This window comes from Notechis scutatus, chromosome 3, assembly GCF_049901735.1.
Source record: "Notechis scutatus isolate UNSWTSFEM ecotype Mainland chromosome 3, rNotScu1.2, whole genome shotgun sequence".
Lineage (NCBI taxonomy): Eukaryota > Metazoa > Chordata > Lepidosauria > Squamata > Elapidae > Notechis > Notechis scutatus.
The window spans coordinates 53,700,349-53,723,402 of NC_142011.1; the positions used below are offsets into that span (position 1 = coordinate 53,700,349).

Genomic DNA, 23,054 nt, shown 5'->3' on the forward strand with positions numbered 1-23,054 from the left:
CCACTAGTAAATAGGCATTTTAGATTCAATCCCAAAACCACTTGAAGACCATCCTCATTGACAAAATCACCATCAAGCAATTAGAAAAGGCAGCTTCACTTGGAATAGCCTACATCCTATGATGGTATCTTTAACATCATCAAACATCAATATCTGCCTATTCAAGGTCCTTGGGAAGAACCCGATAGGATAAAATGCCAAATCCAATCTAAATATCTGGCTGATTGTGCAACCAATCTATCATAATCATATTCCAGCTTCAACCATAACAATACAAGAGCAAACAATAGATACAAACTCAAGGTTAATCGCAACAAACTTGATTTGCAGGAAATACAACTTCAGCAACAGAGTGGTCAATGTCTGGAATATTCTACCTGATTCTGTGGTTTCTTCCCCAAACCCCAAAAACTTTAACCTTAGACTGTATACTATTGGCCTCACCCCTTTCCTAAGAAGTCTGTAGGGGCCTGCATAAGCGCACCAACCTGCCTACTGTCCCTGTCCTATTGTTTCTTTTATTTTTCTTATCCATGTATTCATAACTATGTTTTTACTTATACCTATTATCTTGTAAGCAATTGACAAACCAAATAAAATAAATAAAATAAAAATAAATAATATATTATTTGGATTTGTGAATTATACTACAATCAGTAGATGGCATGGGGGCTGGAAGGTATGTGATTTGTCACAACTCAAAATATAAGAAAAAATTAGAAGGGATTAATTAATTAAATAGGTCACATATTAACACATTTGTAATTATAGTCTCGACAAGTGAAAGCTAAAGCAGTTTATTGAACATTTAGAGAATCTTGGTTGCATTAATTTCTATCCTGCTCTTTACTGTTAAAGGTTTCCAGAGTTAGGCAATTCCTTTAGTCAACTACAAAGATAAGACACAGAAGGAAAAGTTGATGGGTGGACCAAGGAAAACAAGGATCTCAGTCAACAGTTATTAATGTTTAATGGCTCTTCTAATAATTGTGAAGGAATTGAGGCCCACAGGCAAGGTTCAGAATAGATGATGTTGTTCCTTCTGACAAGTCAGATAGAGGGGAGGCTACAGTGGAACTGGTAGCAATCTCAGCAAATGGAGATGTCACTTCTTTTCTGTCTTCTGCCCCTTCAGCTTTTCTATCATTTAGGAAAAAATGGTAGAAGTGATGAAAAATAATAGTAAATTAACACATAGAAATAGACATGTCTTGGTTCTTCAAAATGTCCATAGATAAAGCAGAGCAACTACAAAGCTTACCTTTCAAAACATTCAAGGACCAATTTCGCTTTTTCTGAATTAAAAATATTTGAGAAAATATTCATTGGGTTTGTTTGTTTGTTTCAGTAGGTTGTAGCAGTCTTGCCAGGCTAGCTGGGCCAACAGGTAAGGAGGGAGAGATTTGCTGCAATCAATCAAGTATGTGTGTTGCCTGCTGCTGCTTCTTTCCCAGCTCTGCTGTGACAAGATTAGAAACATCAAGTGTATTCCACATAAGCCAGAATTATTTGTAATCATGGTTGGAAGAAATTATAATGGGTTGGTTTCTACATATGCTTAACTCCCTGTGACTAGTTTCATATTCTGTACTCTGCTACGAGAAAGGCCTGATTCACACATTTTAAAAATGTGGTTATTTATTATTGTTTTATTATATTATGTGAATTTAATCAGTATATAGACCATGCTTGTTATATTTTAGAACTCCAGAAAGAAAAATGTCAACATTTGCTTAGCATTTAGCATGGTTAAGGGCAACACCAAGTGAGAGCATCAATCAGACATGAACTATCAAACCCCTCCTTTTCCATCAGTATGCTGACAACTTTTATTTATTTTCATATTGGATTTATTTTTTACAGAATTTGGCAAAAACATTTGGGCAATGACTCAGCACCACCATACCACTGCATCTTCATAAGAAATGTCAGAAATAAATGCCAGAAAGAAAGTAATAATATTAAAGACTTAGAGGCACTAATGGATCTACTTTTAGTTCCTTTTGCATTACAGTACCCTCAATTGTTGGAAGACCAATAATCACTTAAATCTAACTAGGCTTGCATGACACAGTGTACGTTAAACCACAAGTACCAAAACATTTCTCTTAATTATAGTTTAATTCAAGGGCTGGATTTGAACAAGACCAAAATAAAGTATAACAAAACAAATCTGTGTATCAGTCATTTTAAATTAACAAGGCTATGCAAAATTCAGATCAAGTTATGGTTAGTTTAGCTATGATTTATTTCATAACAGTAATATTTTTTGAAAATATAATAACCCTCAGCTACCACTGTCAACGCGAACTATTTTTAAAAGCCTATGTTGGATCAACTGCAGTTATCCTATAAGAACTTTTCTCTCTTCCTGGCATGTAGAAGAAGCTAGTTTCCCCATGATAATTTATAAAAGATTGTGGTTAATTCATTCTGTTCTGTTTCACAATCAGGACTACTATCTTTCTCAAACCCAAAATAAGAAATTGCACTTGTTGAAGGGAAAAAATGCTTCTGATTGCTTCTTTATGAAAATGTCAGAGAAGCAAAAGCATAGCTTTTAGCGTTCTGCAAATTACATTACTCAGTTCCATTGTTAAAAGTTAAGGAAGTTTGACTTCCCTGATTTTAAATGTATGCATTTTAATCTTGGTAGAGGCAAATCAGTTGTGCTGGGAAACTGCATAGTCGAAAACTGAGACACAGAAATATAATGTTGTTTATCAACATTAAGTAGTTCAGATTAGCCTCCATTATCACAAAAAATGACAGTAGTGAAATTATATAAAGGCAAAAAATATACTCACTTTCAAACTTATGCTAGACTAGACCTGAAGAGGAAACAAATGACCTTGAAGATAAATTGCCTTCATTTATCTTCCAGTGCTTCTAATTCAATAACAAATTATACAAGGGAAGTAAAATGACAATTTACACAGAAGACAACTTATAGAAGGCAGAAGGCTGCTGAAAGAGAAAGAGCCAAGAAGTCATAGGATAATCAGCCAATAAAAAACAGTAAGAGAAAATACGTTTCTAAAAAAGAAACACTTGTCACCATTAATGAAACAAGAGAAAATAGATGGATACAGATAGACTAACTTCTACTTTCTGAAAATATGAAGGTTCCTGTGGAAGATGAATTGATGATAGCACCATGTGAATTCCCTCTAAAAATTAGTGAACAAAGCATGCCATATCCATAACGATACCCATGAAAAAGCAATATGACAAGAAGTGGCAAAGGAGATGTAGCTAATGACAGAGAAGTTTCCATTTTTTTATTCTTTAAATGTTTGACTGGTTGAAAAAAAGCTGAATGCAATTTCTGAGCAAAACTGGAAAAACCAGAAGCATCAGCCTGTGACTTACAAAGAGACCTAGTTGTTTCCAAACCATCCCTAAGCTTAGCAGAGACACAAAAATCCTTTTTAATCCATAAATATTCCCTGTGAGATTTAAAAATTGGGTACCGGAGTCTGAAGTTACTTTTACATAAAGAAGTTTACCAGATATTCTTGATAAATGTTACCTCAATAGGACTTGTCATTTCATCACAGCAAAATGCCTAACTAGCTTCATCATCAGCTCAAGGAAGTAAATGTATTCATTTACTTACATACTTAACTCAGATTTCTAGGCTACTTCAATGAATATAGACTGTGAGCATTATATAAATGACTTTCTGTAACAGGGTTAAAAAATATAAAATCACAGAGAAACACAGAGAAGCACAGCATACTGTACCATACAAAATGTACCCATAGTAGAGGGTAGTTCTATACTCCATTTTATCCCCAAAGGTCCTCTGGAAGAGGCAGGTCCTTCAAAATTTAGCAGGGAAGAGGCAATCCTTGTACCCAGAAGCTTATTTTAGGGGGCTGGTGGGGCATTACCAAGACATCCCAAGAAGGACATTTCTCATAATTTGTTAGCATTCCTTTTCTCCTTCGTCTGAATGGATGACAGATTCTACCCAAAGTAGGCAATCTGTGGGAATTTTAGGGTATAAACCATATAGGTTTATAAGTTGAACCCATAAGCTCACCAGCCTCCAATGCAGCTCCCCCAGGAGACATGTAGCATAGTCAAAGCTTGGCATGCTCATAACTACTTAACTTTCTGATAATCTTCAAGGGGTTCTGACTTAACACTTGTCCTAGAAGAGTCTTTCCCTGCTTTGTTTGAGAGATGCCAGAGATAGAATCTCTGTTGTTTTGGTATGCAGAATGTATACTGTATGATGCTGAGCTATGGATGATCTAAAACCATATGCTGAATCAAATTCAGAGGTCTTTTTTATTTTTATTTTTAAAAAGCCTACTATCTATTTTTCTATAGATAATGGTTTGTTTTTGTTGCTTGACTATTTGTCCAGCAATAAGTTCCTAAACTGTTAAAAAAATTCATATTCTTGTTTGGAAAGGCATCTCATAAATACATTTATTATTCTCTGTTTTTTCTACCTTGTATTAATCATACTCTAGTCTAGAATGCATCACGTACTGGCTCCGCCCCCGCCCAGTTTAGCGAAGGGGGGAAAGTCCCGATATGTCATGTGATGCCACCATGATGACGTGAGTTTGACACCCCTACTCTAGAGGAATATATTAGTGATATAGCCACCCTACATTTAGCGACTACCTCAGTTAGTATTTGTATATGTAACAGTAATTGTAGTTAACAGCAGTTTTTAAAAAAAATAATATTCTGACTAATGCATATACTTATGCCCACATTTCTGCACTTGACAACAATGGAGTGAAAGTAAAGCTGGCATTGTTACAGGAGAGAACTTTATCTAAGTTAAACTAAAGACAACAGCAGCCAGCAATCTTCCCAGTGTCTGTCTCTTTCTCTCAGTGGTTTGCTTTAGTGACCATTTTTCAGGTGTATGTATGTATGTATGTATGTATGTATGTGCCAAATAAAGATCAGTCCTGAGAAGTGCCAGCAACAAATGCTGTATAAATCTCTTGTTAGGAATAGCAATTTATATACAGGATTCCCATGATTATCACAGGTCTTGCTTCTTGAAAAGACACAGATTTCTGTGATTGCTTGAATCGAAGTAAAAATGTCTGAGATCATTTATAATGTATTCATTTTATTAAATTTATATCCTAAAGCATTAAACACATTAAAATGTCTTATAATAATTGAAAATACAAATGAAAAGCATAAGAATGAACTTTTGTTTTTCTTTTTATGGTTTTTATTGTACCTTGGTTTTATTGTTATGAGTGGCCACACAATCTTTTATTTTATTTGTTTGTATGTATGAATATTGTTTTCTGTTACACAACTCACCATCATTCTAAAGCTTCTCTAGTTGCTTAGACTTTCCTATCTGAAAGCTCAATGAGAAAATTTCCTTGGGATTGAAAGGAAGCACATGAAGGCAGGGGAACTGCCAACTGCTGGGCAAATTATGAGGGAATGAAACAGAGGAGTTTTCATGCAGAAACCCTGATCAGCTTGCAATTATATAAATACAAGTTATCACAGTTGATCAATAATCTCTTCTCACTTGAAATAAATTTCAAAAACTTTCTCCTTAAATTGAAGGAAACTGACAGAAAAATTCAAATGATTTTTTTTTTTTTGGCACGGAATTGTACATTTTAAATATTCCCTACAACCTAATTTTAAGAGATGTAAATAAAACTGGGACATTGTCCTGATTTAGAGTGTTGGATTGTGTGATGCTAATCCTATTTTTTTTACCACCAATAAATTGCCGCTCAACATATCATATACAAAGTATCTTGCATTTGATAGAAAATGTTGAATTTTGCTCCAGGATTAAACAAAATTGGCATCTTGTTAGGAACACTGTTCCCCAAACTATCAGCAATAGTAATAATTAGGTATACAGTGAAACAAGAAAAGCTCTATATCCATTAAAGAAGTACAATTTATGAGGGTATTTCATTCCTCATTATTAAGCATCTGAGAATTAGAACTTTTAAAATCTTGGTATTGCTGGCTCCTCCAAGTAGATTAGTTCTGCTGCATGATTGTGAATGTCATGTTGATCTTTCACTCAACTTCTAGCTAGATGGGTAATTTGAGATATATTGCTTGATTTTCTGATTGGAAAAAAGCCTGTAACCCTTTGGGCTTCAACTGGAATAGTTTGGAATATCATTTGTAAGAGAATTGAGAAACTCCTTATTCTAAACTTTAACAGATGTAAGAACTTTGTTCCTTTGTTCCCATGACAGTAGTGAAGATTGATTTGATTTTTTTTTATTATATTCAAAAATGTGTGCCAAGAAAATTACTTGAAATTGTGCTAGTCTGTGATGGTAATAAAGATTGAACTGACTTGACTTGATTGCAATATTTGAGTATTGATTGGCCTGCATGATTGTTTTCAGGCAAAGATTAGCTTTCCAGGAACAGACAGGAAATTGTTGGAGCCAGGACATGAAATTGTTGGAGCCAGGGTAGATTTGATTGAATTGAATTGAATTAATAATAAACACATTAAATACAATTGACCTTGTTATTCTTCATGTATTAAATTATTTCCCTTAATATCTGACTAAAACGACAGCTTTAGAAGCCTTTGAGCACTAAAACCACAGATTAAAATTGTGCATAATCTATATCTGAGAATTTGACTTGAGAATCCTAGTTTTTTTGGATATGTTGTTTACATAGGACATAAATGTTTTATTTCGGCCTCACCTTTGCATTTGTGACCATAATTTCAAACACCAAATTGCCTTCTGAACAGCAGCATCATAGCTGGAGAAAGTGAACCATGGAGATTTAGGGCAGGGGTGGGATCCCACAGGGTTAACTACTGGTTCAGTGATTTACGAGGTTCGGTGATTTATGATGTGCTTCCCTGCACACTGTGCGCACCTGTAAATCGTCATCAGCCTGGTACCTGGACAGCTGAGCAGCATTGCGTGCTGAGAAGCAGCCTTTGAAAAAGTACTTTTTTCCTGCTTTTTAAACTGCAGCTGTGCCTCACACAGCAGCTGAAGTTGAAAAAGCAGGAAATAAAGGTCAGGTAAGAGCCCGGGCAGGCGGGTGGGCAAAACCATCAGCAGACATAGAACCGGTTCTATGTCTGCTGCTCTTCAAAGCTACCGGTTCTACAGAGGTAGACAAAACCGGTAGAAACCCACCCCTGATTTAGGGTAATTAAGCCCATGGAGTTGTCTAGGTACTGGGAACAGTTTTTCCATCTTTGAAAGTATTTATCTGAAGGAATATTTGTATTGTCTGGAGAAATATAGAGGATGATTGCATATTTTTCTGAAGCATGATATCTAGAGTGTTCTGTCACTTGAAAATGAATTTTCTTTTGAAGACTGAAAGTTGCTCAACTGAAATAAAATGTACCAAAAGAAATTGCATCTAGCTGCATCTTTCTGTAGTATGGAGATCTAAATATTCTGAGAAAGATCAAGGATTTCAAAACTCATCCTCATCAAATAGACAGTATAAAATAACTGCTGACATCCCTTTCCTTTTTGGCCTATTTAAATGCTATAACAGTAAAACTTCTAAGGGTTTTATTTTCAACTGCTATTTTGAAGAGCTAGTGTTTTACATATAATTTTTTCATCAGCCTAAAAGCAAAAGTATTTCTACATACTAGTTTGATAACTACTTTTGGAGAATGACTTAAAAAGGTCTCTTATTTGTTTAAGAAAATGTGAACGCAGTTCCAGAAATTTGGATCTGTAAGAAAGCTAAATGTAGGGGTGTTTGCAGAGTGTGGTCAGAAATATATATTTCACCTCCGGACATTTCCGGTTTGTCGGCTTCGAGCGGCAGGGATTTGCGAAGCTGCGCGATCCCTGCTGCACTAGCCGTTTTTGGGGCTCCGACCCAGATGGGCACGGAGCTAGGCTGCCTGCAGGGCAGCTGAAGGTAGGGGGATCCGGAGAAGGGTTTGGGGTTTTGCAGACCCCCTCCCTGGCCGGCAGAACCCCCTTTTCCCAGGAGGTGCAGCGGCGGTCCGTAATGGCCGCCACAAAGAAGCTGGCAGCCGGGTAAGAATGCGCAGGAGGAAGTGGAGAAAGTGCTTGAAAGGAGAAAGTTTTTCTTGGCTCCTAGGACTCTAAGACATATTTAACAAAATTCCTGAAAAGTATGACTTTCTGAATGATACCTTCGAGAAGAGGAAAAAAGCGGCAGTTTAATGGTGCTGAAAGGATAGCTTACCCTCTTTTCTACGGAATAAAAAGTGAATATTAAGAAATCTATTTTTTTTTTTTAGGTGAAAACTGGCTTTAAGCGATGAGTGGGAAAAGAGAAGACTAAAAAAAATATTTGTATGCTAAGACTTTGTTGGAGGAGATGCCTTAAGGATTGAAAGACTAAAATATATTGCAATAAGATTTTAAGAAACAGATTTGGACTTTCTTTTTCTCTGATTGATACTACCCTAGGAGGAGAGAGTGGGAACTCTGTCTTGGTTTGGACTGACTGATAACTTTGGGATTGTCTTATTTTTCCTTTGGAATATTCTGACTGTTGTAAGAGAAAAGAAAAGAAAAGATTTATAATGGCTCCTTCTATTGAGGAACTGAGAAAAGATTATGAGCAAGCAAAACAAAATGGTAAAGCTGGTTTGAAAGAAGCCTTCCTTTTTTTAGAAATGGCGCTTATTAACTATCAACAAACATTGCAGTAGATGAAGACAGCAGAAGAAGAAGAAGGAGAGGAAACCATCTTTAATAAATCTCAGAACTCGACCAAGAGGGAAGGAAGAGGGAAGAGAAAAGAAATAAAGGACTTAAGATTTAAAAAACATTTAAGAAAGGGAAAAACAAGGTGCAAAATCAATATAAGGATGGTAAACAAAAGGGAAGAGGAATACGACAGAGAAGGGAAGCCAGTAAGGCAGAGGCTAGAAGAAGGGGGGTAGAAAGGTTTGTTGGGAGAAGAAAGAAAGGGAAAAGGTGGAGAAAAGCTACAAAGTTTTGAAATTAAATGAGAAAAAAGAAATTTTTTTTAGGGATAAAGGATAAGTATAATTTCTTCAAAGAGATTTTGCAAGGTACATAAGATGATATGGTAGTATTGTATTAGAAATAGAAAACTTAAATGGCTTAAGAGTTGATAAGAGATTAAAATGTTGAAATGTTAATAATGATTGGTTTTAAAATATAATATGAGGGGAGATTTAGAATATTGAGCTTTAATTAAAGAGTTTAATAAGATTATGGGATTGATGTTATTATAAAATTTTAATTATAGTATTTGTTTTTAATATTTAGATCTATTGTTTAACTATGTATTTAATTATTTTGGATGTATTATTCAGTTAGAATGTACCAAGCAAAATCGGATTGGGTATTCTAAAGATTAATTTGATTAATTTAGTCGGGAGATAGAAAGGCATCATACTCTGATTAGTGATTTCAGGAGAAATTTCTTTCTTTTTTTATAAGGAATGAGACAAAGGTACAATAAAGAATGGACAAAAGATACAAATATAATGACTCAAATTAATTAAGATGATTAATTAAGATAGAATTAAAAAGAGTGAAATATGGGGAGAAGTTAATATAGAAGATTTAGAATGGTAAATAAAATAAGTAATGATATGTAAGATGAGTATGAATACAGTTGAAGTCCATGAAGAAAGAAATACCTGGGTCCAAGTTACTTTTCAAAAAGATCTTTTTTTATGTTTTGTGTGTTGTGTATATATGTTTTTTTGGGGGGGGAGAATTAATGAAACCTTGCAGAAATATAGAATGAGAATAATGGTAACTAAGTCAGAAAGAAATAGATGAAATAATAATAAAATGGAATAAGAGTAAAGAGAAAGAAAGAGAAAATGGATAAGAGGTTTTTGTATGTTTATATGGAAATGGTTTAAAACAGAATTATAGTTTATCTGACTTGTTAAATTTATAATGGAAAAAGGTTTAAATATGTAATGGATAATGACGACTTGTGTGTTTTGAAAAAAATTAATAAAACTTGTTTAAAAAAAAAAAAAAGAAATATATATTTCACCTCCTAAGATATTTCTTCATGTATTCCTTCATTGATGGCTTAACTTTAAATGGCCATTGTATGCAGTGAAGATTATTTTTTTAAAGACCTAACATTTAAAGAATGTTAACATTCTTTCTGGAGTGTTATTGTTTTACTAGTGATACGTGATAAATCCACAATACAGTCCACTTCTGTGCTTGTTAGGCAAATAATAAAATTTAGTGCTGAAAAAGCACAGTACCTCCAAAGAAAAGCTGCTTTTGAATGCTGACATACTTGCCACATACATGCATGACAATAATTTCAGAGGTGCTAACAGATGTCATGGAATAGCAGTGCTATATACATTTGCCCACACCTCATTTGTACAGGTAGTCCTCAACTTATGACTATAATTGAGTCCAACATTTCTGTTGCTAAGCAAACATTTGTTAAGTGAATATGCCCCATTTTATGACCTTTCTTGCAACAGTTGGTAAGTGAATCACTGCAGTCATTAAATTAATAATGCAGTTGTTAATCTGGTTTCCCCATTGACTTTGCTTATAAGAAGATTGCAAAAGGTGACATATGACCCTAGAACACTTCAACTGTCATAAATATGTGTCCATTGCCAAGTGTCTGAATTTGGATCACATGACCACGGGGATGCTGCAACAGTCATAAGTGTGAAAAATGGTCCTAAGTCACTTTTTTCAGTGCCGTTGTATCTTTGAATGGTCTCTAAGCAAACCGTTGTAAGTTAAGGACTACCTGTACTTTGCAGAACTCTAAATAGGGGCTGGGCTATTGAGTCTCTGCCACTTCATGATGTGAAGAGGTAGCCGACTGTATAAGAAAGTAATGTTGGTGTGTCTCTCTTCTATGGATAGCTTTAAATAGGGTTAGATATGGCTGTGAATCATACAAATTGGGAGGGGGGAAGGGGAAAACTGAGAACAAATAGAGTATAATTGTTAATTGCCTAGTTCAAAATTTATCTTACTATTTGTGCTTGTGGTTTGCCAATCTGAAAATGGAAAATGCACTGTCAATTTTCAGTGGTCATTATTATCACAAGGGACTGGAAAACTTTGGCCAGATTTGGCCACCTTAGCCCTGGAGCTGTAGCCTGACCTCCCCACACAGGAAACTTAAAAACAGTGTACAAATATTGATTTGATGCTTAGGTGTAGATTCTATACAATCATACAAATGAATCTTCTCCAGGATGATCTGTCCTTAGCTTGATCCTTTGAGTCCTCCAATTGTTTCCCCATTTTTCCTTCTATCTTTCCCAACTTTAGATACCTCTCAAGAGAACAAAAATCGGAAACTATTGCTTCCTGAGAAAACACTACAATAATGATTCTTTAAGGTTACAATATTGTTTTGTCATAAAGGGAAATGTCAGATGAGGAAGAAAGCTGAAACATATCTCAAAAATCTATTTAAAAAAAGTATTGGAAAGGTTGATAAACCATTGAAAAAAATATAAAAACATCCAGTGAAATGTGATGCTGATAAAATGACATGTGAAGAAAAATGTCATAAAAGGTAACCAAGAATTAATTGTAATGTGATTCTCTTTTAAAAACAAGAACCAAGACTGACATATTAACCAAAAGCAGAATCAAAGCACAAAATAGAACATACTACATTTTTTCTCCTTATTTGACATTTCTTTTTATTAAAAGATAGAGTTCCATGACACTTCAAAGAGATGATACTATGAAATAAGTATTCAAGGAAGGCAATAGTTTTTTTTTCTATATACTGAAATATTTTTCACAACCATAGACTTTTAAAGGCTGCTTAAAAATACAAAAGAATACATATAAAATATAATACAGTATCACTTTTTCCCCAATATAGTGCTAGGTATACTTGGAGCCCCAAAAGTATTTAACATCTCGTGGAGGCACTGGTGGGTTCATGTCTGCCTTGGGGTTGCTTTACAAAATGAGTGCTTTTTTAACATTCTGTGCCCATGTGAGTGCCATTTTGTGAAGATATTCACGATAGTTTCAAAATTCAAACTTCTCCAAAACAACTGAGGATTTCTGCTTTAGTGTTTGCCTGCTCTCTGATGTTTGTGATGGGCCAAGGAGTCTCCTTCACATTTGATGAGCTTGTTGAGATCTTTCTGATGCTTCAAATAACCAGGACCCAAATGATCAAAACCAGTACTCTGAGAAATCCCCTGGCAATTAGTGTATCTGATAAAGGACTGATGTAATATGATAATGGTAAAGGAAGGATGACCCAGTTATTCAGCACATATGGTAAGTCTGACAGCACAGTTGTCTTCAAAGGCAGTTCTACAGTATTTAAAGTACATTTTTGTAATTCAAAATGAATAAAACTAGGGCATGCTGTGAAGCAGTATGGAGTGTTATGTAAATCTAAGCGCTATTGCTATTAGAACTGAACTATCTTTCTGGAAGTCTAAGTAGGCTTGGGGGGTTTTTTGTTTTTGTTTTTTGCAGGGGAGACTGCCTTTTTATATAATGTATATATACTCCTCAGAAACTAGATTTCCATTACTCTTTAAGGAAACTAGCCTGACATTTGGAAATTGTAAAGTGGTCCTACTTTCTTGATTATGCTTAGAATAGTTTATATTGCAATGATTTTCAGCAACTAACATTCTGTTCTCCCCTTTCTGCATCAATCTTTTCTTAATGTTTTAAAACTTTTGGGCTTGCAAAAACAGAGAACTTTCCATAATCAGTTCTGGGATGCCCAACACAATTTCTTATTAATGATTCTTTTCTTTTTTTTAAACAAAAAACTATTTGCATAAAGTATTCTTTCTGTCCAAAATGATACATTTGGTTTCTCTAAGAATCTAAGGCTACTATTATTAACTCTATGAATAGTTACTGTTAGAAGGGAAATTATTGGGTTACTCCAGACCCCCTGTTTGGTTGGTGTGTTCCAGGCCACATCAGTAAAAAATGTTATATTTTAGGACCTCAGCAATTTTCCTTCTCTACCCTCTCAGACCTATGGATCTGAATTCCCTGAATTCCCATCCCCTGAATTCTGCAAAGCTTCAATTCTGTTGTCCTTAAAAAACAAAAGTCATTAAGACCTGAGTTTTTTCAAACCTGAGACAGGACATTTTGTGACTATGCATGGTATATCTTATTTTGTATTACAATATTGGTTTCCCAAGGAGATGAGTGATATTTTCTTACTGAATGTTTTAAACTTGTTTTTTTTTTAAACTGTAAACTGCCTAGAGTTGCCTTGGTGATTGAGAGGGTAATAAATTGAACAAATAAATTAATTAGAGCCCTACACTGAAAAACTGCCCTTTTGGTCTACATGTAGGTAAACTGAAGACCTCACCAAATCCCATTTTTATAACTGTCCCAGCTCCCATAATTACTGAAAATTGTAGTGTGTTTTCCTTTCATTTTGAGACAAAACACTCAAATCTAAAGCAACAGGTTTAACTTAAATAAATAACAATTAAAAACACTCCATTTGTTAGAGTTAAATTAAACTTTAGTGTTAAACTTTAAAGTGTTAAACTTCAACACTTTAAAATTCCCCTCAAAAACCAAAATAAAAAAGTTTAGCTCACCTCATTTTGCATAATTTACTACTGTGGCCCATGCAGTCCTAAAAAAAAAAGTTGTATTGCTTCTAGTTCTCAGACTGTTCCTAATTCTGTTGTAGAACTAGGTTGCTTCAGGTATTTTGGTGTAACATGTTATCTCATGATCTAATGGGGAAGAGTCGAAGAGAGCTTACAGAAATATACAGAAGGTCATTGTGCTCTGCCTATTGGGACAATATTGACCTCTCTCCCAACTTCAGTTGCTTTTACTGCCTTGGGATATTTAAAAGCCCTGATCTCTTATCCACTTTTCATTTTCTTAAGAGCTTGCAGGTCAAGATTTCTTAGATTCCAAAAGTACAGTGGTTGTGTATTTACAGATAAGGTCTTTGTACATTTGATTCTGCACAGGTAGGCTCCTTATGCACATATTAAGTTACAAGTGTGAATGACAAATGGGAGCAGAACCTATACCAAGTCTGTAGCTCAATACAATACAGGCTATAATCTCACAAAGTTGCTGTAGGAAAAACAAGAGGCAGAGCAATATTGGGTGTGTTCACCACCTTCAGTTATATATAAACAATAATAAAGCAGAGATAAAAATTAAACACAAAGAAAAGTGGTCCCTCTTCACTGTTACTGTTGTGTTTACAAAGCTTTGGCATGTCCTATGCAGATAAAATAGGTCTTGAATATACTGTATATGTATGTATGAATTTGTTATTGATAAAAGGATTCCAAAATAACATATTTAAGTTCCTGCACTTTAAGGTCCAAGCCATTTTCTTCCTTTTAAGATAAGGGTGGTGGTGATATAGAATACTTAACTATAGCATTAAATTGCCTTTGTGTTTTGTCATACAGTTATGATCAATTTTCCAGCCGCATTCACCTTCAGTGTTAGCTTTAACTCCTGCAAAAACATCCCTTCCTGGCCTCTGTTGGGAAGGTATTGGCTTTCAAGGTGATTAGCTGCAGAGAACACTTTGCCCATGTAACAGCTGTTCTTCCATATGGATGTACACAGCAAGGTCCAAGAAATAAGATTAAACCAGGTTAGAAAATATATTTTGAAAGCAAGGGTGCTGGCTTGATCGATCCTCATGAAATTCACATCTTGGGGAAAATAATATTTATTTAGAGCTATCTTTTATTGTTGTTGCTCATTCATTTAAAGCTGCTTTGTGTGTTCCAAACAGACCTAGATTAATCTTTAAATTGGGAGGCCAGAGCTCTGCACTCTGCTAGCTAAGAAATCAAGTGTTCTCTGGACAATATAGTTCTGTAGTGCTTTTATTTAACAAGAAATTTAAAGCTTGGTTTCTATTTTCTAAGAACTGTGTGGACTATGGAAAGAGAGAGGCATCCCGGGATGGCTTTTATTTGGGTTGGGGGGAAAAAATCTTATCCTGGCCAGTCATGTCAAACTCTCTCAAAGAGCTCAAAGGAGGCTGGAGATGGATCACTAAGATGGAGATGGAGTACTAAGGGATGCTACATACTGTAGTTCAGTTCACATAGATTGGCTATTCCTGCCTTACAATGTCTTACCTATAGATTTTTTTTTTACAGAACTAGGATCAGTCTGAAGTAAGGGCAGTTAGACAGGTGACAGATGCAGTCTTAGCATGCTTCCCTGTGGAGATAATCATGCATTCAGATGGTGATGGTTGTTATGCCTGAAGTCATTTGTTGGCACAGCTATATGCTTGCTTTCTATTGAATCAGAACTTAGACAACTTGACCTTATAACCATTACTGTATTTGAGCAAGGTAATTATTAAAACTTCCTGGATAGTGAAAGGTTTCAGTCCAATGTTAGGATTATATTAAAACATAGAATATAAAAATAGCTGGGTAACTTAACTACATCTAGTCTGCGGTTACAGTAATTAAACTCAAAGTGCTCACTATCAAACCCATTTGTACATTTCCTCTTATTCCACCCATGGATGTAATAAAGATTTCAGGCTATTTGTAGCTTGGTTAGCCAAGCTTAGCATAACATGCCCACATTTTATAGTTAGAAGAAATATCATAATACATATGCAGAACAATCTGTAAAATCTCTGTTGCAGAAATTCAGTGATAGATTTATTTAGCCAGTAAAAACATAGAAATATCATACTTAAAAGGACCTGGCTTATTTCCTAGTACTTCTTCTCTGCCCCCAGTTAACAATTTACAGTATGTTGGCAAGGAAGTGGAAGAATTTTTTATATAGCAATAGCAGACTTATATACCATCCCATAGTGCTCTCTGGGTGATTTATGGAGTCAGCATATTGCCCCCAACAATCTGGGTCCTCATTTTACCAACCTTGAAAGGATGGAAAACTGAGTCAACCTTGAACACTGTCAGGATCAAACTTCAGACTGGGTAGCATTAGCCTGCAATATGGCATTAGCCTAACCCAGGACTCTGCATTTATAGTGTATAGTGCATCTATGCACTTGCATTGCCTTTTATGCTCAATTGAAGTTGTTTAGATTAGAATACTGTACTGTATGACACAGATATACTCTGAGTGTTCATCTACTTAGAATACTAAAGTTATATTTCTTTCTCAGGAAAACTTCATACCTGGGTTCTCAGGGAAGTGTTTCATGAACAACTTGCATTGCATTTATGTTAATCTCTATTGTGCCAGAATAAACATAATTTTGTTTGGTGAAATATTTAGGTCTTAAAGAGACCAATGCAAATTAAAATGGTAGTAAAGAGAGGCACGTACAAGCACACATGATATCAAAACAAATATTTTGGTCCTAGAAGATCACCAGTGTTCTCTTTTTCAAATTGGGCTTTCATAGATTAGAAAGTTTTCCTCTATCATCTTGAATCAAAAACTACATAACTCCCTGAATATGTATGAGAGAAACAGAGAGAAAGATGGGTGATAATATGCAATTAATATATTTGTTTAATTTGCCAGCAATGCCCAAACTCACAGAAACCTTTGCATGGTTGGTAGCAATTCACTTTTGAATTTACGTTGATTCTTTTACCCACACATACTGACAAATATTTTCAGTGCTACACTTACTCTTTAGATGTTAGATTTGGCTTCAATTATTTTTCACATAGGGATTGGCTAGTTTGCTTGCTGTAAAATCCAGCATTACTGGTCGACAATAGTCATATATAAAATTAGAACTGGAGCAAAGTTCTGAAGTTGGGCTGATACTATTATGTCCTATTCTACTGCTATATGAGGAAATAGTTTTGGAATCTGGATTTCACAGTTTTGTAGTATTGTCAGTAGTACAATCTGTTGTTGATTAGTAGGCATATTAGGATAGGTAGTTGTGTGTAACAGGGCTCAAGGTCTGGTCTTCAACATTCAGAAAACCACTAGATGGCAACCACAAGTTAGTTTTCTATATCTCTTGACTATGTATAGCAGTCCTCTCCAACCCCCCACCCCCCAAAAAATTTTTTTCCAAGTTTTGTAGCCATGGCTTGCAAGAAAATGCCTGATGCATTCTCTGAAAGTGATTGTGGTTTAGTCTTTAAAATGCTACAAAACTGCTGTTTTTCCTGCTTTGGCTAACTGGCTACCTCCGTAGAAATCATTATACATTTAGAAGTAAGTGTATTAGATCATGAAATGATAAGTCTCTAGGAATTGAAACTTGAAGACTGGCCCATGATATGTTTTGTATACTATTTTCACATCAAAAATATGATTTGAAATCTCTTGGCGAGTTGGATTCTTTTTTCTTTTTAACCCCTGCTGTAGTTTATAGATTTTTAAAATAATAAAGTTCTCTTATGTCCTGCAGAGAAACAATTTTCTGAAATAAGAAAAAAATTGACTGTCATCTGGACTAAATGCACACCCTGTTATTTGGTCACTCTCTCTCTTTTTTCCCTCTCTCCTTCAGTCTGAGTACCATTATGAATACACAGCATGTGACAGCCTGGGCTCCAGATGGAGAGTTGCTGTGCCCCACACCCCAGGACTCTGCACTGGCCTGCCAGATCCCATCAAAGGCACAGAATGTGGTAAGTCATGATTACTGCCACCCATCTTTCTTGTTCGCCACTGATTTCTTTCTTTTGACATTTCAAACATTATCAGAAGCAGAGACAAAGGTTACTCTACTCCACAAGATACTTGGTTTAAGAGCAGGGGCAACACTGTCATTTCAATAGAATTATGTAACAATTTCTTTGTTTGGATGTAGTCTTATTCCTCAATTCCAATAATATTTGAAGATTTCAAAAGGGAGAAATTTAAATTTGCAACTGACCTAGATTATCTCTGTCATATTTTTCTTCTGACCAGAGATATATCTGAGGTAAAAGCATTTCAGAGATTTAAAATGTTATGTTGTATACAAGGCAGCTCATCAGTAAAGAATCCTTAAATTGTGACTAAACTATAATTAGGACTACCACGTTAGATATTAATTAATTTGGCCAAAATCAAGTGGACTACAAATATGTTCAAAGAATTGTAAGCTTGTTATGCATATGTTTCTAAAAATTGATAAAGGCAAATACTATATTAGAAGAGACATTCTATATCCACCTACACAAGAACATACAACTTTTACTTAGAAGTATAATTTTGATTTAAATTTAATCATTAAATTGCTCATTTTTATTCCAATAATACAGAATTACTTATAGCACAGTGTTAGCAAATGGAACCTAAAAATTGAAACCAGTATTTTTGTACACAGCTCTTTTTGTTCTTTCTATTATATTCCATGCATGCTGTTATTTCCAGTGCTCCTATCAATCATTAGAAGTAATAGTATCTTCAGAAACATACATCCCACTTCTAACAGATAATCATTTCATAAGGTATCATCAAGTTGCTTCAACTGGTTTCCATCTTGAATTATCTACCGTATCTAGTAGCAATATAGATCTGCCAAGAATATTCTAGTCATCTGCTTGATCCTTTTCATCTATTTTATCTTTCCCTGTCTTCCCCTTCTTCTCCTTCCCTCAATCTTGTCATGTATCATTATTTTTTATAGTCTATCATTCTATCAATCACAAGCCTAAAGGGTTTCTGGAGCTAGCATATTAATGAGCAATAGCCTACTCTGGCATTGTTAATTCTGAATTTTATAAAGAAGAGTAGGACATAAATATTTAAATAATACAAAATATCAGATGAATCTTTTCGCTCATTTTTAGATCATTCAATTGCTCTCTTTTTAAAGTTCATAGGGAAATCATATAAAAGGAATTAGGATGCCCAAATTTCCATCTCTATTTAGACAAAGGAATCATCACCATACTGTTTTGTGTTGTTTTCCCCACAATTTCAATAAGTTACAGGTAGACGTCAACTTGCAACAGTTCATTTAGTGACTGTTCAAAGTTACTATGGCATTGAAAAAAGTGGCATAATCATTTTTCACAGTTATGACCTCTGTAGCATCCCCATGATCATGTGATCAAAATTCAGATGCTTGACAACTGGTTCATATTTATGAATGTTGCTATGTTCCAAGGTCATGTGATCACCTTTTGTGATCTTCTGACAAGCAAAGTCAAAGGGGAAGCCAGATTCACATAACAACCAGGTCACTAATTTATCAATTGCAGCAATTCATTTAACAATTGTGGCAAGAAAGTTCATAAAATGGGGCAAAACTAACTTAACAAATGTCTCACTTAACAGAAATTTTGAACTCAATTGTAGGCAAATTCAGATAATATGAGCTTTAACCTATAGCAGTGGTGACTAACCTTTTTGGACTCCTGTGCCGAAAATTGTGTGCATGTTTGCTCGTGTGTGTTCACATGCCAGCACCCAGAGGGCAATGCATGTGGGGGCCCCCACATCCCCTGCACATGTGCACGTGACCCCCCACATGTGCCACACATCTCTGCTCATGCATGCGTGTCTCCCACGCCCCTGCACATGCGCAGCAGATACCCAACAATCAGCTCTTGGGTGGGCAGCGCGCACGCATGCACAGTGGGGCTCTTCCGGGCGACCTCTCATGTGCTGGCAGAAGTGACTCTGAGTGCCACTTCCGGCATGTGTGCCATAGGTTCACCATCTATCTCTTTTAGCTTATCTAGAATAGAAGAATAGAATAGAATAGAATAGAATAGAATAGAATAGAATAGAATAGAATAGAATAGAATAGAATAGAATAATAGAATAGAATTCAATTCTTTATTGGCCAAGTATGGTTGGACACATAAGGAATTTGTCTTGATGTAAATACTCTCAGTGTACATAAAAAAAACATACATTCGTTAAGAATCAAGAATCTAGCAAATCATGGTTAAAACATGCCTTGGTTGGATGCTTAAACCTATAATAGGGAAAAAAGACGAAAAGAAGGATTGAACTGTGTGAACATGAAATTCATCATAGTTTACTCATGTACATGGGAAAACATAGCTTGTCTTTATATAAAACAAAGTCTTACAGTACAGTTTGATATTCACTTTTTTAAAAGGCCCATTGACTGAATGGAACTTATTTCCAAGTATGGAAACTTTGGGGTGGGCTGGTTGGTCATATGGAACAACCCTTAGTGTCTTTAATTCTGTGTGTGTGAGAGAGGGGGGAGGGAGGGAGAAAGCTTTATTTCAGTTACATTTCAGTATCTAATGAAAACATGTATGCAATGAAAATATAAAATGTGGCTAACAAACATTTCTGTCTTTCACTTTATCACTAACAAATTCACTCTTTCACTAACAAAAAATTAGCCTTGTCAGATGTTAAACATAACTCAGAGGTATTATGAGAAAGTGTCGTTCTATAAAGTCATCTGTAACAGATTCACTGAAGCTACCTGTGTTGGTCTGGATTCATCTTTCACCCTGATTTTGTTTTGGTGGTTTTCTGTATTTCAGCATTTTCTTGCAAAGCAGGTGAATTCTTGGATATGAAAGATCAGTCTTGCAAGCCATGTGCACAGGGCACTTATTCTCTTGGGACTGGTGTCAGGTTCGATGAATGGGATGAGTTGCCCCATGGATTTGCCAACACAGCGACCAATTTTGAAATTGATTACAACCTCTTGGGAAACTGCACCAAGTGAGTGAATATGTTGTTATTAATGCTAGGATATGTCTGTTTTGAAAATCAACCTATATGCCAGCCAGTGACCATAGGGCTGCAGGTTCTAAACGTTGACAGCATTTTGAGTAGGAGTGTTTATGAAACATTGCAGTTAATTTATCTCTAGGCATGGAAGCTCAGAATAATACTATCTCTTTTGTACATTACCACCAGTACTTTGATTCTTCTGCTTTAGATTGAATTTCTAGGTTTTGTTCAAACATTAACATCTTCTTTACTTGAAAGTAATAGGGGGAAAAACTGAAAACTGAAGCAAGGTGAGCACCTGCCAGTTCAAAGAGAGACAGAGACTGGCCCAAGGTCACCCAGCTAGCTTCATCCCTAGTGTGGGGCTGATACTCATGGTCTCTTGGTTTCTAGCCTGGTAATCAGTACACCAAATTATCTCTCAGTAGTGATTTACCTTTATGCTGTTTATATGAAAAAAACTGGTCTAGTAGAAATTTTGTTTTTCTTGCTACTTTTTCTTTTTTATATATATATTTCTGAATTAGGTTGTTATATATGTTTAATGTAATTAATAAAATTATCGGGGGTGGGTGGGTGGAAGAGAGAAACTAGTCCAAGAAATACTTTAAAGCAGTTATTTTCAACTTTGTGCCTTCTAAGCACACAGACATCTGCATCTGCCATACTTCAGACTGGACAAAGGCTTTCCAACATAATCAGTTAAGCAAAAAGAAAGGTACCCATATCCCTTTCTCAAGATTGCATTACGTTGTACACACACAATCTTGAATCGGTATGCTTTGGTCTTCAGGTGGCTTTATCCATATATGCATATAGTAGAAATGAGTGTATAGATTATATGCTGTTCATTATGAAATTAGTATAATTTTTGTTACATAATCTTGTTTTCAAGACCAAATTAAACCTGATACAAACAAATTACAATTAATCATTCATAAATATTATTCCATTTTCTGTGGAAATACAAGATCCGGCATTTGATTGTATAACTTCTTCAAATATAACTCTCAAATGTCTCTCAAATGTAACTCTCTTCTAATGTCTTGGGAATACTTGTTTGCTGGTGATGTGCAGTAGTACTCTCACAACTCCTGGGCTCTTTCTTCTGTTCCAGGTCAACATGGGTTCCTAAGGGAGATTATATTGCCTCCAACACCGATGAGTGCATAGCTACTCTGATGTACGCTGTTAACCTCAAGCAATCTGGGACCGTCTCCTTTGAATACATCTACCCGGACAGCAACATCGTCTTTGAATTCTTTGTATGTTTCTTGCAATTCAATTAAAAGATTCTGTCTAGGTTTTGACTGTTTTATTTTATGTAAGAGAAATTTTCAGTTTGTGCTGCCTTTCAAAAACTAATCACTGTTTTCCAGAATTTGCATTCCATGTGATCTGGTATCCCCTCCCGGGTTGAATAAAACTGTTTCTATTTTATTTAAATCAGACACCACTAAAATTCATGTCCAATAATCTGTTTGCAATAATCTGTTAACACCTTCCAGATATACTTTCTTTCTTGAATTGTATTTGCTCATGAATTTTGGTAATCATGATGTTCTAGTGAGCTTTCAAAACAAAGTGATAGCTTTGTGTGCTCCTTGAAGAAACAACTTCGTTATTTTGGCACTTCTTTCCGTAACTAGAATAATGTTATAACCAAGAAAACTTTTCCAATATTTATTTCTAGTCCAGAACTTGTTGCTGGCATGTTCTTCAAAATGCACTTTTGATGACTTTGCAAGACTAAAATATGTTGAAATGCATTTAAGTGTTGTTTTAATTAATATTGGTGGCTCTATTCTTTTATATTGAAAGTAGTAATAATATAAGGTTTCCATAGATCAATAAAATGGACATTAAAAGATTTCAACTCACATGTTACAATCTAAATAAAGAAGTCTAGGTGTGGTAGAATCAGTCTGAACACTTTAAGCAGCCTGTATTTTTTTTTAGTAATAAAAAACATACTGTATTTCAATGTGAAGCTTTAAATATATACATTTTTAGAGACTGAGCTATAAATGCTAAAATGGTAACCAATACTCATTTAATATTAATATTAAAGAATGTAAAATATTACATTATTTCTTAATGTTCTTACACAAGATCTTGGGGAATTGTATATATTCCACAGGATTTTTAGGATTCTTTGAAAAGTACCGCAGTTCTAAAAACTTAGTCAACCTCTGAAATATCATTAGTTGGACAAACTTGTAAAACAAAGTTTCCATCTAGCATCAAAAGTAGAGCATATGTTCAAATTGTATTTAATTGTGTCACCTTAAATAGATGCTATGGACAATCCAATAAATCTCTATTCCTATGAACAGAAATAACACCCTTATCTGCATCACCATTTATTGTAGGTGCAGAATGATCAGTGTCAACCAACTGTGGAGGATTCTCGATGGATGAGAACTACAGAGAGAGGTTGGAAGAAACACAGTGTAAGTATACAATGTTTTTAAACTTGAAACT

The 23,054-nt window shown here is 35.1% G+C and overlaps 1 protein-coding gene across 3 annotated transcripts in view; it reads left to right on the forward strand.

Annotated features, from left to right (window-relative positions):
• The window catches only part of ELAPOR1 (endosome-lysosome associated apoptosis and autophagy regulator 1), a 51,706-nt gene that overhangs the window by 5,122 nt on the left and 23,530 nt on the right, over nt 1-23,054 (forward strand). For all 3 annotated transcript variants that reach the window (XR_003371813.2, XM_026677881.2, XM_026677883.2), the window contains exons 2-5: nt 17,419-17,539; nt 20,375-20,558; nt 21,688-21,835; nt 22,943-23,023. Coding sequence is in view for 2 of the 3 variants with exons in the window: in XM_026677881.2 (XP_026533666.1) it covers nt 17,419-17,539; nt 20,375-20,558; nt 21,688-21,835; nt 22,943-23,023 (534 nt within the window). In the remaining variant the exon portion in view is untranslated. The remainder of the gene's footprint in view (nt 1-17,418; nt 17,540-20,374; nt 20,559-21,687; nt 21,836-22,942; nt 23,024-23,054) is intronic.